The sequence below is a fragment of the Prionailurus viverrinus genome, chromosome X (genome assembly GCF_022837055.1).
Source record: "Prionailurus viverrinus isolate Anna chromosome X, UM_Priviv_1.0, whole genome shotgun sequence".
In the NCBI taxonomy this organism is placed as follows: domain Eukaryota; kingdom Metazoa; phylum Chordata; class Mammalia; order Carnivora; family Felidae; genus Prionailurus; species Prionailurus viverrinus.
Window position 1 is genome coordinate 64,657,433 of NC_062579.1, and position 16,373 is coordinate 64,673,805.

Sequence of the window (16,373 nt, forward strand, 5' to 3'; positions counted from 1 at the left end):
TATACATATGGTGACAGCCAAAAAAGTTCTGTTGACTTCAGAAAGTTTTGTAGAAACTTTGGAAAGAGAGGATATCTCTACTAAAAGGAAACATAAAATCCTCCAATCCAGTAACATATAGTCCATTGAATTAAGGAAGTATGCATTATCATTGACTTAGTATGCATGAATATATTTCACTTTAAGAAAGTGTCATTTCAAAACAGGTTGGGTGAGTGAACTATAAAGCAAAATCACATAGTTCTGACAGTCAAACGACAGAACACAAGAATAGGTGAAAAAAAGGTTCACTTTCCTTCACTCCCACCTCCTTTCCCTAGCATCCCCAGATATATGTTTGCATTTCTGCTTTATTTAGTAACCTTTATGCAGACCTTTAAGCAGAAAAGAGTTACCTTTCAAAACAAACAAGCAAACAACAAAAAAACCTGAAAAGAGACTTTTTTCAATTTAATTTTTAAAAATTTCAATAAAATTAACACAGTGTTATATTAGTTTCAGGTGTACAATATAGCGATTCAACAATTTTAAACTCAGTGCTCATCACGATAAATACACTATTAATCCCCTTCACCTATTTCATCCATCCCCCACCCACTGGCCCTGTCATAACCATCTGTTTGTTCTCTTAGTTGAGATTCTTTGTCTCTTTTTTGTTTGTTCATTTTTTTCTTTTATAAAATTTTTTTAATGTTTATTTTTGAGAGAGAGAGAGAACGTGAGTGGGGGAGGGCAGAGAGAGAGGGAGACACAGAATCCGAAATAGGCTCCTGGCTCTGAGGTGTTAGCACAGAGTCCAACGTGGGGATCTAACCCACGAACCACAATATCATGCCTGAGCTTAAGCTGGACACTTAACTGACCGAGCCACCCAGGTGCCCCCCCCTTTTTTCTTAAATTCCTCATATGAGTGAAGTCATATGGTATTTGTCTTTCTCTGACTGACTTACTGGAGGAGACTTCTAACAAAAATGCTATTTCGAGAGATTACAGAAGGATGATGAACCAGCTATATATATATTTGTAGTGGGCATTATAAGGAGGTTCCTATTTCTGTACTACCAAGAAAGTGTGCTAAAGCTCAAAAGAGCCAAATTGCAGTCCTTAGAGTTTTTTAAAGCATATTGTTTTATTTTATATGTACTTTTTTTCAGTTTTAGTTTTAATTCCAGTATACCTAACACACAGTGTTATATTCAGGCATACCGTACAGTGTTTCAACAATTCTATACATTACTCAGGAATCATCAGTACTCTTAAACTCTTCACCTATTTCACCTATTCCCCTACCCACCTCACCTCTGGTAACCATTAGTTTGTTCCCTATAGATAGTTAAGAGTCTATTTTTTTTTGTTTCTCTTTTTCTAGGTTCATTTGTTTAGTTTCTTAAATTCCACATATGAGTGAAGTCTTATGGTATTTGCCTTTTTCTGATTACCTTATTTCACTTAGCATTATACCTTCTAGATCCATCTGTGTTTTGCAAATGACAAGATTTTATTCTCTTTTATGACTGAGTACAATTCCATTGTCTATATATACTTCATCTTCTCTATCCATTCATCTATTGATGGACACTGGGTTACTTCTATAATTTGGCTATTGTAAATAATGCTGCAGTAAACATAGAGGAGCCTATATCTTTTGAATTCATGTTTTTGTATTTTTTGGGTAAATGCTGAACAGTGGAATTACTGGGTCATAGGGTAATTCTATTTTTAATTTTTTGAGGAACCTCCATACTGTTTTACACAGTGGCTGCACCAATTTGCATTCCCACCAACAGTGCACAAGTGTTCCTATTTCTCCACATCCTTCCCAACATCTGTTGTTTCATGTGTTGTTGTTTTTAGCCATTCTGGCAGGTGTGAGGTGACATCTCATTGTGGTTTTGGTTTGCATTTCCGTGATGATGAGTGATTTTGAGCATCTTTTCATGTGTCTGTTGGCCATGTGGATGACTTATCTGGAGAAATGTCTGTTCATGTCTTCTGCTCATTTTATTTGGATTATTTGTTTTCTGGATGTTGATTTTGTTAAATTCTTTATAGATTTTGAATACTAAACCCTTTATAGGATATGTCATTTACAAATATCTTCTCTCATTCTGTAGGCTGCCTTTTAGTTTTGTTGATTGTTTCCTTTACTGTGCAGAAGCTTTTTATTCTGGTGTAGTCCCAGTAGTTTACTTTTGCTTTTGTTTCCTTTCCCTCAGGAGACATATCTAGAAAAATGTTTCTATGGCTGATGTCAGAGCATTTACAGCCTGTGCTCTCTGCTAGGATTTTTTATGATTTCAGGTCTACTTCTGAAGGTTTTTTCCATTTTTAGTTTATGTTTGTGTATTGTGTAAGAAAGTGATCCAGTTTCATTTTTTTGCATGTTGTTGTCCAGTTTTCCAAACACCATTTCCCCTTTTTCATTGCATCTTCCTGCCTCCTTTGTCAAAGATTAAATGACCGTTTATTCATGGGTTTATTTCTGGGCTCTCTATTATGTTATATTGATATATGTGTCTATATTTGTGCCAGTACCATACTATTTTGATTATTATGGCTTTGTAGTATATCCTTAAATCTGGGATTGTGGTATTTCCAGTCTTGTTTTTCTTTTTCAAGATTGCTTGGGCTATTCAGGGTGTTTTTTGTTTCCATACAAATTTTAGGATTGTTTGTTCTAGTTCTGTGAAAAATATATTTTGTATTTTGATAGGGCTTGCATTAAATCTATAGATTTCTTTGGGTAGTATGGGAATTTTAATAATATTTCTTCTCCCAATTCATTCGTATAGAATATCTTTTGATTTGTGTAAGCTGTAATTTCTTTCATCAGTGTATTATGGTTTTCAGTGTAGAGATGTTTCACCTCCTTGGTTAAGTTTATTCCTTGGTATTTTGTTCTTTTTGGTGCAATTGTATGTAGAATTATTTTCTTAATTTGTCTTTCTGCTTCTTAATTATTAGTGTACAGAAATGCATTGGATTTCTGTATACTGATTTTGTATCCTGAAACTTTACTGAATTCATTTAGCAGTTCTAGTAGTTTCTTGTTGGAGTGTTTTGTGTTCTTTCTATATAGTATCATGTCATCTGCAAATGGTGAAAATTTTACTTCTTTCTTACCAATTTAGATTACTTTCCTTTTGTTATCTGATTGCTGTGGCTAGGACTTCCAGTACTATGTTGGATAAACGTGTTGAGAGTGGACATCCTTATCTTGTTCCTGACCTTAGGGGAAAAGCTCTAAGTTTTTCAGCATTGTTTATGCTGTTAGCTGTGGCTTTTTCATATAAGGCCCTTTTACATTGAGGTATGGTCCCTCTAAACCAATTTTGTTGAGGATTTTTATCATGAATGGATGTTGTACTTTGTGAAATGCTTTTTCCTCATCTATTGAAATGATCAAGTGATTTTTATCCTTTCTCATATTGATTTGATGCACCACACTTATTCATTGGTGAATATTGAGCCACCTTTGCATCCCAGGAATAAATCCCACTTTATTAAGTTGAATGATTTTTCAAATGTATTATTTGACTTGGTTTGCTAATATTTTGCTCAGGATTTTTTCATCTGTGTTCATTGGAGATATTGGCTTGTAGTTCTCCTTATCTGGTTTTGGTATCAGAGTAATTCTGGCCTCATAGGATGAATTTGGAAGCTTTCTTCCTCTTTTACTTCTTGGAATAATTAGAGAATAGGTATTGATTCTTTCTTATAGGTTTGGTAGAATTCACCTGTGAAGCCATCTGGTTCTGGACTTTTGTTTGTTGAAAATGTTTTGATTACTGATTCAGTTTCATTAATAATAATTGTTCAAATTTTCTATTTCTTCCTGATTCAGTTTTGGGAGGTCATATTTCTAGGAATTTGTTTCTTCTAGATTGTCCAATTTGTTGGCATGTAATTTTTCATAATCTTCTCTTATAATCCTTTGTGTTTCTGTGGTGCTGATTGTTATTTATCTCCTTTCATTTTTGATTTTCATCATTTGAGTCCCCTCCCCTTTTTGTTTCTGATGATCCTGGCTAAAGGTTTATCAATTTTGTTGATTTATTTCAAAGACTCAGTCCCTGAGTTCATTGATCTGTTTCATTTCTTTTTTATTTTCTATTGAAATTTTTTAAAATATTTTTTAAGAGAGAGAGACACACACACACACAGAATCTGAAACAGACTCCAGGCTCTGAGCTGTCAGCATGGAGCCCGATGCAGGGCTCGAACCCACAAACTGCAAAATCATGACCTGAGCCGATGTCAGATGCTTAACCAACTGAGCCACCCAGGCGCCCCCTTTTTATTTTCTATTTAATTTTAGTTCTGCTTGACTCTTTCTTTTTTCCTTCTTTCTACTGTTTTTAGGCATTGTTTGTTCTTTTTCTATATCCTTTATTTTTTTATTTATTTAAAAAAATTTTTTTCAACGTTTTTTATTTATTTTTGGGACAGAGAGAGACAGAGCATGAACGGGGGAGGGGCAGAGAGAGAGGGAGACACAGAATCGGAAACAGGCTCCAGGCTCCGAGCCATCAGCCCAGAGCCTGACGCGGGGCTCGAACTCACGGACCGCGAGATCGTGACCTGGCTGAAGTCGGATGCTTAACCGACTGCGCCACCCAGGCGCCCCTATATCCTTTTGATGTAAGGTTAGATTGTTTATTTGAGATTTTTCTTGCTTCTTGAAATAGGCTTGTATTACTGTGAACTTCCCTCCTAGAACCACCTTTGCTGCATCCAGAATTGTTCTGACTGTTGTGTTTTCATTTGCATTTATTTTCATGTAATTTTTATTTTTTCTTTGATTTATTGATTGACCCACTCATTGTTTAGTAGCATGGTATTTAAAATTTTTTTTAACGTTTATTTATTTTTGAGACAGAGAGAGACAGAGCATGAATGGGGGAGGGTCAGAGAGAGAGGGAAACACAGAATCTGAAACAGGTTCCAGGCTCTGAGCTGTCAGCACAGAGCCCCACGCGGGGCTTGAACTCACGGACCGCGAGATCATGACCTGAGCTGAAGTCGGACATTTAACCGACTGAGCCACCCAGGCACCCCTAGTAGCATGGTATTTAACCTCCATGTATTTGTATTCCTTCCAGGTTTTTTCTTGTGGTTGATTTCTAGTTTCATGGTGTTGTCATTGGAAAAGATGCATGGCACGACTTTGATCATTTTTAATTTGTTGAGACTTGTTTTGTGGCCTAATATGTGACCTATTCTGGAAAATGTTCCATGTGCACTTGAAAAGAATATGTATTCTGCTTTTTTAAGATGGAATGTTCTGAATATATCTGTTAGATACATCTGGTCCAATGTGTCATTCAAAGCCACTGTTTCCTTGTTGATTTTGTTTGGATGATCTGTCCATTGATGTAAGTGGGTATTAAAGTACCCTATTATTCTATTACTGTCAAATACTTCCTTTGTTTGTTTTCAGCTGCTTTATGTATTTGGGTGCTTCCATTTTGGGTCATAAATATTTACAATTGTTATATCTCCCTGTTGGGATTTTCTCTTTATGTAATGTAATTCTTTGTCTCTTGTTAACGTCTTTGTTTTAGAGTCTATTTTGTCTGATATAAGTATCACTACCCCTGATTTCTTTTCACTTCCAATTGGATGATAGATGTATACTAGAGGGAATGAAGAATAGACTAGAGGAAGCAGAATGACATAAATGTTTCTCCATCCCTTCACTTGTAAACTGCATGTGTCTTTAAGTCTGAAATGAATCTCTTGTTGGCAGCATATAGATAGGTCTGGCTATTTATTCCATTTTTTTCAATGGTACATGTAGCCATTTAACTTTCAAAGTCATTATGGATACATGTATGTTTATTTCTATTTTGTTATGTGCTTTATGGTTGTTTTTGTAGTTTTCTCTCTTCTCTTGCTCTCTTCTCTCATAGTTTGCTGGCTTTTTTTAGTGACATACTTGGATTCTTTTTATTTTTTTGCCTATATATTACTAGTTTTTATTTGTGGTTATCATTAGGCTTGTATATAACATCTCATGCATATGGCAGTCTATATTAAGTTGATGGTTGCTTAAGTTTAAACCCATTCTAAAAGCACTAAATTTTTACTCCTCTTCCCTGAACATTTTAGATATATGATGTAATACTTTATATCCTTTTATATTGTGAATACTTTGGCTGATTTTTATAGGTATAATTGATTTTAATGCTTTTGTGCTTCCTACTTTTATTACTCTTGCTTGTGGTTTTCTTTCCACTCAAAGAATCCTCTTAAACATTTCTTGTAAGGCTGGTAGTGGTGATGAATTCCTTTAACTTTTGTTTATCTTGTCTCTTCCTCTATTCTGAATGATAGCCTTTCTGGATAGAGTATTCTTGGTTGTAGTTTTTTTTTTTTCTTTTCTTTCAACAATTTGAATATATCATGCCACTCCATTTAATCCTGCAGTTTCTGATGAAAAGCCAACTGATAGCCTTATGGGGTTTCCTTTGTATGTAAGTGTTTTCTTTCCTCTTTCTGCTTTTAACATTCTCTCTTTGTCACCACATTTTGCCATTTTAGTAACTGTGTGTCTTTGTGTGGACCTCCTTTGGTTGATTTTTTTTGGGCTCTCTCTGTGTCTCCTGGATCTGGATTTCTGTTTCCTTCCCCATATTCTGGAAATTTTCAGCTGTTATCTCTTAAAATACAGTTTCCATCCCCTTTTCTCACTCTTCTCTTTATGGGATCCCTATAATGATAATGTTATGCTTTGTGGTGTCACTGAGTGTCTCTATTTTCATTTTTTTATTATTGTTATTTTTGCTATGTCATGTTCAATTTGATTGCTTTTCTTTATTCTGTCCTCCAAGTCACTGATCTGTTCTGCTTCTTCTAATCTATTCTTTATTCCTTTTAGTGTATTTTTATTTTCAGTTATTGAATTCTTCATTTCTGATTGGTTCTCTTTTATGTTTTCTATCTTTTAAAAGGTTATTTATTTATTTATTTATTTAGAGACCACATGAGTAGGGGAGGGGGAGAGAGAGAGGGAGAGAGAATCCCCAGCAGGCTCCACACTGTCAGTGCAGAGCCCAGTGTGGGGCTCAAACTCACAAACTGAGATCATGACCTGAGCCGGTCAAGAGCTGGTTGCTTAACTAACTGAGTCACACTGACACCCCCTATATTTTCTATCTTTTTATTGACAGTCTCGCTGAGGATTTCCACTCTTTGTTCAAGTCCAGTGAATTATCTTTATGACCATTACTTTAAGTTTTCTATTAGTCGTATTACCTATCTTTGATTCATTTAATTCTCTTGCTGTGATTTCATCCTCTTTTTCATTTGGGTCATATTCCTTTGTGTCCTCATTCTGTCTAGCTCTCTGTGTCTGTTTCTATATGTTAGGAAAGTCAGGTAAGTCTCCGTCTCTTGAAAGAAGTGACGTTATGAAGAAGAGGTCCTGTCATGCGCTGCAATGCAATGTCCCGTTTTCCATAACCTGGCACATCAAAGGTGTATTCTATGTTTGTTGCATATACCCTGCTATTATTGTGTCTGAGCTGTTTTTACCTTCAGTACAGTCATCTTCAGTGGCTCTCTTTGCCTCTTGTAGTCATGGTTTGGTCCCTGTGTTAGTGAGTTTGAAGCTGCCTTAGGCTTGAGTTGAATCAGACCAGGCATTTGCCAGAGCTATGGCAGCACCAAACTGCAGGGCACTCTCCCTATCTTGTCCCCTGAGAAGCTGTCATTGGTGGGCGGGTCCTAGAATCAGAGTAGATGTATATGCCTCTGCTGGATTTGCAGTCAGAATTGCATGTGTGGGTATCTTCCTCTTTCCCTAGGGCAGGGATCACTTTGGAGTGGTGGTGGCCTCTGTCATGTTTGCTTCACCCTGCCAGACTTATGGCATTACTTTGGATGGTCTCCTGACAAAGGCCTGTTGGAGAGGGCATGTCTATAGGAAAATGTGGGGTGGGGAGCACAGTGTCAGCAAGGTCTATGCTGCTGTACTGCAGGAGGTTACCTTCAGCCACCCTGGGAAAACTCTTCCCCAATCTGGGATGGAGGGGATAGTCTGTAGATGAGCACAGGGGTGGGGCAAGATTTGTGGAGATTATTCATCTGCAGTAGTTCCCACAGTTGTCTGGGTAGGTAGGCTGTAGGGCAGGAGAGGGAAATGCCCCCTGCCAGCTCTTTTTTTCTAGAAGTCCTCAAAGAGCTCTTCCCCAGCACCTGCTCTGACATTAGTAAATAAATCTCCTTCCTGTATACCCCAGGCATTTTTCAAACCACTGCTTCTATGCTGTATGTCAGTGGGGCTGTTTGTTATGCTGTTTATTTAATGGCAGGCACTCAGGTTGCAATTGCCCTCTGGATCTTCCAGAGTGGAGTTGCTGAATTTTAACGTTCCATGTGTTAAGCCCTACTGATTGTTAAGAACAAACAAAGTTAGGTTCCTTTGGTTTTCAAAGTCAAATATTATGGAGATTCATCTTCCCACTTTGTGTTCCCCATGCCTGTCATGTTTGGTGTAGGATCTGCTCCCCTTTATTTTCTTTGCCCAAGGTATCCCTCCCTTCCATGGACAGTCCTACATGTCAGTTTGACTCTTAACTATATCTCTGCCCTTTCTACCCTCTTTAATGTGGCATCTTTTCTACATTTATCTATGGAGAGTCTGTTCTGTCAGTCTTTGGGTCATTTTCTGGTTTATTTACTCTAATGTGGATGTTATCTAGGTGTAACCATGGGACGAGGTGAGCCAAGGGTCCTCCTACTCTGCCATCTTCTCTGGAAGCAATATGTTTTAGATTTCACTGTTCTTCACTAAGGAGTTTGTAAACAGTGGGAAATACTATACTACTGGAAAAAATGTTTGCTTTCTTAATTAAGCTAATCTTGTGGGGGTTTTTTATTAATCTTTTTTGCATGTGTTTATTTTGTGTGGATGTGTGTATGACTCTGTGTGTGTGTGTGTGTGTGTGTGTGTGTGTGTGTGTAACCCTTTTGGGGAGGATGTAAGATAGTTCATTATTGCTCCAGAAATAAGTATACAGTGAGCTATGTGATTACATGGCTCCATGTTTAGAAAATTAAGGCATAAAACTGATATTGGCTCACTGTCATCATCCTGTTGGCCAAATAAAAAAAATAAAAAAAAAACCTAGAAGGGGATTTTTTTTCCTCTAAAAGTATTGGAACACCCATTGGGATGGGAAGAAAACTCTTGAGAGAAAGAAAGAAGATTCAATATTGCTGAATTTTTTTTTTGGAATTGTTATGACCCGAGGCCATTTTTATAAACAGAAATCTATAATCTTATTTCCTTGCCTTCATATATGGAAAAGCCCTAAACCACATGACATTTCAGATTATTCTTTACCCAGTGGGGATTAGACCAGAAATATAATACCATTGTCCATATAATTTAAAACATTATCTAATAACAATTCAAGCTTTTCTACCTTCTTTGTGCTCTTCCTTGCTGGTGTTTCATTGTATGTAACCTATCTAAAATTCTTGAAGAATTTAAGATTTTTGTGTGTGTGAAATATAATAAAGCCTTGATTAATTGGAAGCTAACTATCCAGAACTCTTGATTAACCAGTTTTATTTATTTATTTTTTGCTACACTCTCCTTTTAGAAGAAAGAGGCAAATGACAAGAAAACAAGCTGTTAACAGGTATTTATGTATTTATTTTTTTTAAATCAACTTTCTGGGAATGTCCTGGAGCCTGTACAAATTCAGCCCAACTTTAATAATTTTGTTTCCTGTACTATACTTATTAAGGTAGGAAAGTAGAGCTATTGAAATGTTTCAGAACAAATGTTGAATCTTTCTTAATCCTTGGTAAAAAGAAAAATGAAATCCAAATAGCTAATTAGATCCTGTCTATTTGAAGGTACTAGTTAATTTGTGTTGCTGTAGTGTCACTATTGACAGTAATCATTTATATCTCTTAACTCAGAATGGATCCTAGGACTATGCAGTGGGGAGATGACTTCCAGCCACAGGAAGTAACTCCTTCCCTGGGAACTAAAGCGGAGTCTAGAGAAAGGCTACAAAATTGATGTGGGTTGAGTGAGGGTCACTGACATGAAAACCATGACAACTTTGTAAAACAGTGAGAAGATAATTCACTTCCCTCATGACTCTGGAATGCTTAGGAAGGTACATACACTTTTGAAGGGCAGCACAGACTATTAAGTGTGGTATAGCAATAATGGAAAAAAAATAGGCCATCTATTCTTCTGTAATTATTCTAAGCATTAGGCATGGGTATATTTTGTAAGCATGCTAGTAGTTCTAAAATATTCAAAATTATTTTTTTCTAAAAATATATTTTTAAAAAATAGTTTGAAATCTAGGAAGATTTATGCTTGAAACTTCCTGAAATATCTATGACAATTTCAGTTGAATTGCAATCAGAGATACCATATTGCTCTAGGCTTTATACCTTTTAGGTTGTAATGGGGAAAATAATGGACAGTAACTCAGAGAAGCAAGGGAAGAGGAAGGAAATCCATCATGCTCAAGTACATTTTTTAAAAAGATTTTTTTTTATCTTTTAAGTAATCTGTACACTCAACATGGGGCTCAAACTCACAACCCTGAGATCTAGAGTCTCATGCTCTACTGACTGAGTCAGCCAGGCATCCTATAAAGTTCATTTTGATATTGCCTGGCAATACTGCCCCCTCTTCTCTTCCATGGACCCTTCTCACGTTAAGTCACCCTTTGGGGACTTTTCCCCAATATCTTCAGGGCTGCCCTTGATACATGTTTTATCCATATTTTTGTACAACAAAAATGTCATAGGGTTGTGGGGGAGAAGAGAACCACACCATGTGATTTATTCTGGATTTTCAACATAGAAAATTGAAAGCACTATGGTGATGTTTGCAATATCTGGGATATTTCCTATACTAAATGTTACTTTTAAATATCATGCACACTAAATAATACCCAAGTGACCTGAAGCAGCGGATGCGCCTCCTTAAGTGCCAAACTTTCCATTGGACACTTTTGTGTTATGGGAGATTAGAACCCACTAGATTTCATTAATGAATGATTTTAACCAAAAAATTTAAATGGATTGAGTTTTGAGTTAAGGTTTGGGATTTTGAAAGTAATTTTTTTTATTTTATATGAGTACAATTGAATTCAGACATTGAAATTTACTTTCATTGTATTTTAATTTTACTAGTAAAATGACATGCAAATTAATGCAATGCCCTCTTATTTAATTATAACAGTAGTTTATCACTATATATTTATTTTTTTTAATTTTTATTTTTGAGAGAAAGAGCACTCAAGTGAGGGAGGGACAGAGAGAGAGGGGGTCCAAAGCAGACTCTGCACTGATAGCAGCAAGCCCAACATGGGGCTGGAACTCACAAATTGCGAGATCATGACCTGAGCTTAGGTCAGACGCTTAACTGACTGAGCCACCCAGATGCCCCTGTATAGATTTATTTTATTTTATTTTATTATTTTATTTTATGAAATTTATTGTCAAATTGGTTTCCATACAACACACAGTGCTCATCCCAACAGGTGCCCTCCTCAATGCCCATCACCCACTTCCCACTCTCTCCCACCCCCCATCAACCCTCAGTTTATTCTCAGTTTTTAAGAGTCTCTTACGGTTTGGCTCCCTCCCTCTCTCTTTTTTTTTTTCTTTCCCCTCGCCCATGGTCTTCTGTTAAGTTTCTCAGGATCCACATAAGAGTGAAAACATATGGTATCTGTCTTTCTCTGTATGACTTATTTCACATAGCATAACACTCTCCAGTTCCATCCACATTGCTACAAAAGGCCACATTTCATTCTTTCTCATTGCCAAGTAGCATTCCATTGTGTATATAAACCACAATTTCCTTATCCATTCATCAGTTGATGGACATTTAGGCTCTTTCCACAATTTGTCTATTGTTGAAAGTTCTGCTAGAAACATTGGGGTACAAGTGCCCCTATGCATCAGCACTCCTGTATCTCTTGGGTAAATTCCTAGCAGTGCTATTGCTGAGTTATAGGGTAGATCTATTTTTGATTTTTTGAGGAAACTCCACATTGTTTTCCAGAGTGGCTGCACCAGTTTGCATTCCCACCAACAGTGCAAGAAGGTTCCCGTTTCTCCACATCCTTGCCAGCACCTACAGTCTCCTGATCTTCATTTTAGCCACTCTGACTGGCGTGAGGATATACCTCAGTTTGGTTTTGATTTGTATTTCCCTGATGAGGAGTGACGTTGAGCATCTTTTCATGTGCCTGTTGGCCATCTGGATGTCTTCTTTAGAGAAGTGTCCATTCATGTTTTCTGCCCATTTCTTCACTGGATTGTTTTTCAGGTGTGGAGTTTGGTGAGTTCTTTATAGATTTTGGATACTAGCCCTTTGTCTGATATGTCATTTGCAAATATCTTTCCCATTCTGTCGGTTGCCTTTTAGTTTTGTTGACTGTTTCCTTTGCAGTGCAGAAGCTTTTTATCTTCATGAGGTCCCAAGAGTTCATTTTTGTTTTTAATTCCCTTGCCTTTGGAGATGTGTCAAGTAAGAAATTGCTGCGGCTGAGGTCAGAGAGGTTTTTATAGGTTTATTATATATTGATCAGAGCACACATTACATATGTACATATATAGGTAGTGCATTCTTACATTTCCTGTGATCTGAGAAAAACCATTAAATGTTCTTAAAAGTATATATACTGATTCACTCGCATAAACTACAGAGAAACAGGAGAATTGCAAACTCTAATGCCTACTGAGGCAAGGCTGGTAAAGTAAATGAAAGACCATAAGCAATAGGGATTGGTGGGGACTATGGTGACCTAGAGAGTATGTATTCTTTCCAAAGGTGGCAGCTATTACTTAGCTCAACTTATTGCTACCATCTGGGAATGTAGGCCCAATGTTGTTAAGCTCTCAGTTTTTATTTTTTATTTTCATTAATTTTTTTAGAGAAAAGAGTGGGAGAGAGTACAGGGAGAGGAGCATAGGGAGAGAGGCAGAGAAAGAATCTCAAGCAGGGTCCATGCCCAGCATGGAGCCTGATGTGCGGCTTGATCTCATCAACCGTGAAATCAAGACCTGAGCTGAAATGAAGAGTCGGTTGCTTATCTGACTGAATCACCCAGGTCCCCCAGGTTCTGAGTTTTTAAGAGAAGCTGGGGATGCAGATTTTTACCTGAAATTCCCTAATTCTTCTTAAATGTTGGTAACCAACTCAATAAAAAGCAAAACAAAAACAAAAGAAAAGAAAAAGAAAGAAATACTGTGCAGGTTAAGCAAAATCATCTGTGGTCTGCATCTAGCCCATGGGCTCTCAGTTTGCTTTAAATTGTAAATCCTCTAGATATTGTAATTAAAAAAAAATCACAATATATTATAAATACACCCAAAGGCCTTGATGACAGAAAAATCCATGTAAAGTGAATTAAAAATAAATGGAGTGTTGGGGCACCTGTGTGGCTCAGTCGATTGAGCCTCCGATTTCTGCTCAGGTCATGACCTCACAGTTTGTGAGTTTGAGCCCTGTGTCGGGCTCTGTGCGGACAGCTCAGAGCCTGGAGCCTGCTTTGAGTTCTGTGTCTGCCTCTCTCTCTCTGCCCCTCCCCACCCCTGCTCACACTCTGCTATCTCTCTCTCTCAAAAATAAATAAACATTGGGGCGCCTGGTTGGCGCAGTCGGTTAAGCGTCCGACTTCAGCCAGGTCACGATCTCGCAGCCCGTGAGTTCGAGCCCCGCGTCGGGCTCTGGGCTGATGGCTCAGAGCCTGGAACCTGTTTCCGATTCTGTGTCTCCCTCTCTCTCTGCCCCTCCCCTGTTCATGCTCTGTCTCTCTCTGTCCCAAAAATAAATAAATGTTGAAAAAAAATTAAAAAATAAATAAATAAATAAATAAATAAATAAATAAATAAACATTAAAAAAATTTCTTTTTAATTAAAAAAATAAATGGAGTGTTTGTAAATAATTCTCCTCATACTCAAAATTGCGGCTACGCACTTCGTGATTTTTCCTTGCTATATGGAAATAACCAGGATAATTCTTCCTTAATTTGGTTTGAAAATTATGATAAAATTATGAATTTTTTGCTTTCATATTTATCAATGAAATGCAATATGAAAGATCATTACATCCACATCCAAAGAGAACATTTAAATATAGGTTCTGTCACATAACATAATTAAAACTTCTGGTGCTTTAATAGGAAGAAAGCCATATATGTATATATATATATATATATATATATAGCATGTGTTCTTTTAATTTTAAGTTGACTTGTCTTTCAACAAATTTCCAATTTCTTCTAAAAAATTCCTTTATTTTTTATACATGGTTAAAATAGGAAATAAAAGAAATGTAAGTAGTTAATAAAAGTTCATTTGAACTTTTAATTGGCATTGGCAAATATAAAACGAAAGTTAGTTATCTGAAATTTTATTAAGAAGTAACTCTTTGACTAATGTGAGACTTCATTTGTTTATCTGTCTTGCCTTGGACCTTAGAATGTAATCTCACTGTGCTACAATGCTTTTAATATTTGTATACCCCTTTTATCACTGGCAATTCAAAAGCATATTTGTCTAAAAAGGAAACAATTAAATTCCAGTCTTTCTAGGAAAAAAAAAAGAAAAAAAACCTCCATTGCTAAACCTGCTTTAATGGCTCCTATGATCTGCACCATATATCCTTAGGATAGTCAGTTAACATTGTCATTTGTGGCGAGAAACTTATCAGAGGATTTAAAAAAATAGAAAACTGAAAAAGAAAGATAAAGAATTCACAGTTCTTTTAACTAAAAATGCCCGTCCTTTGTCAGCAAATTATTCTAGTTGCAGATTTAACACAGGCATATATGAAATATGAGAAATTGTTGGGCAATTGGTCAACACATATGACAATTTGCAAAATAAGTGATATTTACTTAGATAAAATTTCAGTAGACTGTGCTGCCCTCTCTAGATCGTCAAATAGTTTTGACCACAAGTAATCTGTTGTGTGATAAAGATGAGCCATGTTTAAATATACTAATTAATTACAACTATTGTGTAAAAACTCTAACTAGAAATTCTTAGTTAATTGATTAGTCCTTACAGATAATTTAAGAAATGTTGTTTGATACAATAAACCAGTGTAGACATATAAATGAGATAATTCAGGAAAAATTTCAATAAACATCTCCTACTTTCATTTTGCCAGGACATGATAATATCTAACATTTTCCAGACATGATATCCCAGGTTATTTTATTTTATTTTATTTTATTTTATATTTTATTATTTATTATTTTTAAATTTTTTTAATGTTTTATTTATTTTTGAGAGAGAGAGAGAAAGAGAGAGAGAGAGAGAGAGAGAGAAAACAAGTGGGGGAAGGGTAGAGAGAGAGGGAGATACAGAATCTGAAGTAGGCTCCAGGCTCTGAGCAGCTAGCACAGAGCCCAATGCCGGGCTTGAACACATGAACCGCGAGATCATCACCTGAGCCACAGTTGGATGCTTAACTGACTGAGCCACCCAGGCACCCCAATTTTATTATTTTTCAAATATTTACTATTTATTTTGAGAGAGAGAGAGAGAGAGAGAGAGAGAGAGAGAGAGAGAGAGAGAGAGAACATGAGAGAAAGTGCAGGGTAGGGTCAGAGAGAAAGGGAGGGAGAGATTCCCAAGCAGGGCCCATGCTGTCAGCACGGAGCCTGATGCAGAGTTTGATCCTATGAACCGTGAGATCATGACCTGAACTGAAATCAAGAGTCTGAGGCTTAACTGACCTACCCACCCAGATGCCTCATATCCCAGGTTATGTTAGTTCATTTAATCTTCATAACAATAGTACAAAGTAGGTGATATTATTCTGATCTTGTCTTACAGATAATGGCACTGAGGCACAGAGGTTAAATGACTTATCTAAGTCCTCACAGCCAACAAATATCAGAGCCAGCTTTTGAATCAAGTCTGTCTGATTACAAAGCTCATATACTTTGGATGAGTATATTTTATAACCTGACAACTGGAATCAGACTAATTACCAAAACACTTTAAATATCTATATATTTATCTATATCTATATCTATATCTATATCTATATCTATCTATATTTACTAAAAAATGACATTATTCTGAAATCAATTTTGTAGCACCATTTTGATTGGGTAATAAACTAGCAAGATTAATTATAAATTAGCTCAAATACAAAGAGCAGGTTAATAATGAAAGATATTTGTTGACCAATAACAAAGTCTACATTTTGCTACATTTGATTCAGAACTCATTTTTTAAAAATGTATCTGTAAAGCATTATTGATATGACTAACACTAATCTCCTTTCTCTTCCACCCTTCATTAGAGTTAACCACTGTTTTAAAATTTGTGTGAATTATTGCTGTTTTTTAAATAACATGTG

The 16,373-nt window shown here is 36.3% G+C and overlaps 1 protein-coding gene across 1 annotated transcript in view; it reads left to right on the plus strand.

Annotated features, from left to right (window-relative positions):
* Window positions 1-16,373, plus strand: part of DACH2 (dachshund family transcription factor 2) — an 813,312-nt gene that overhangs the window by 290,060 nt on the left and 506,879 nt on the right. The window contains exon 2 of the mRNA XM_047843260.1: window positions 9,612-9,650. Coding sequence (XP_047699216.1) covers window positions 9,612-9,650 — 39 coding nt within the window. The remainder of the gene's footprint in view (window positions 1-9,611; window positions 9,651-16,373) is intronic.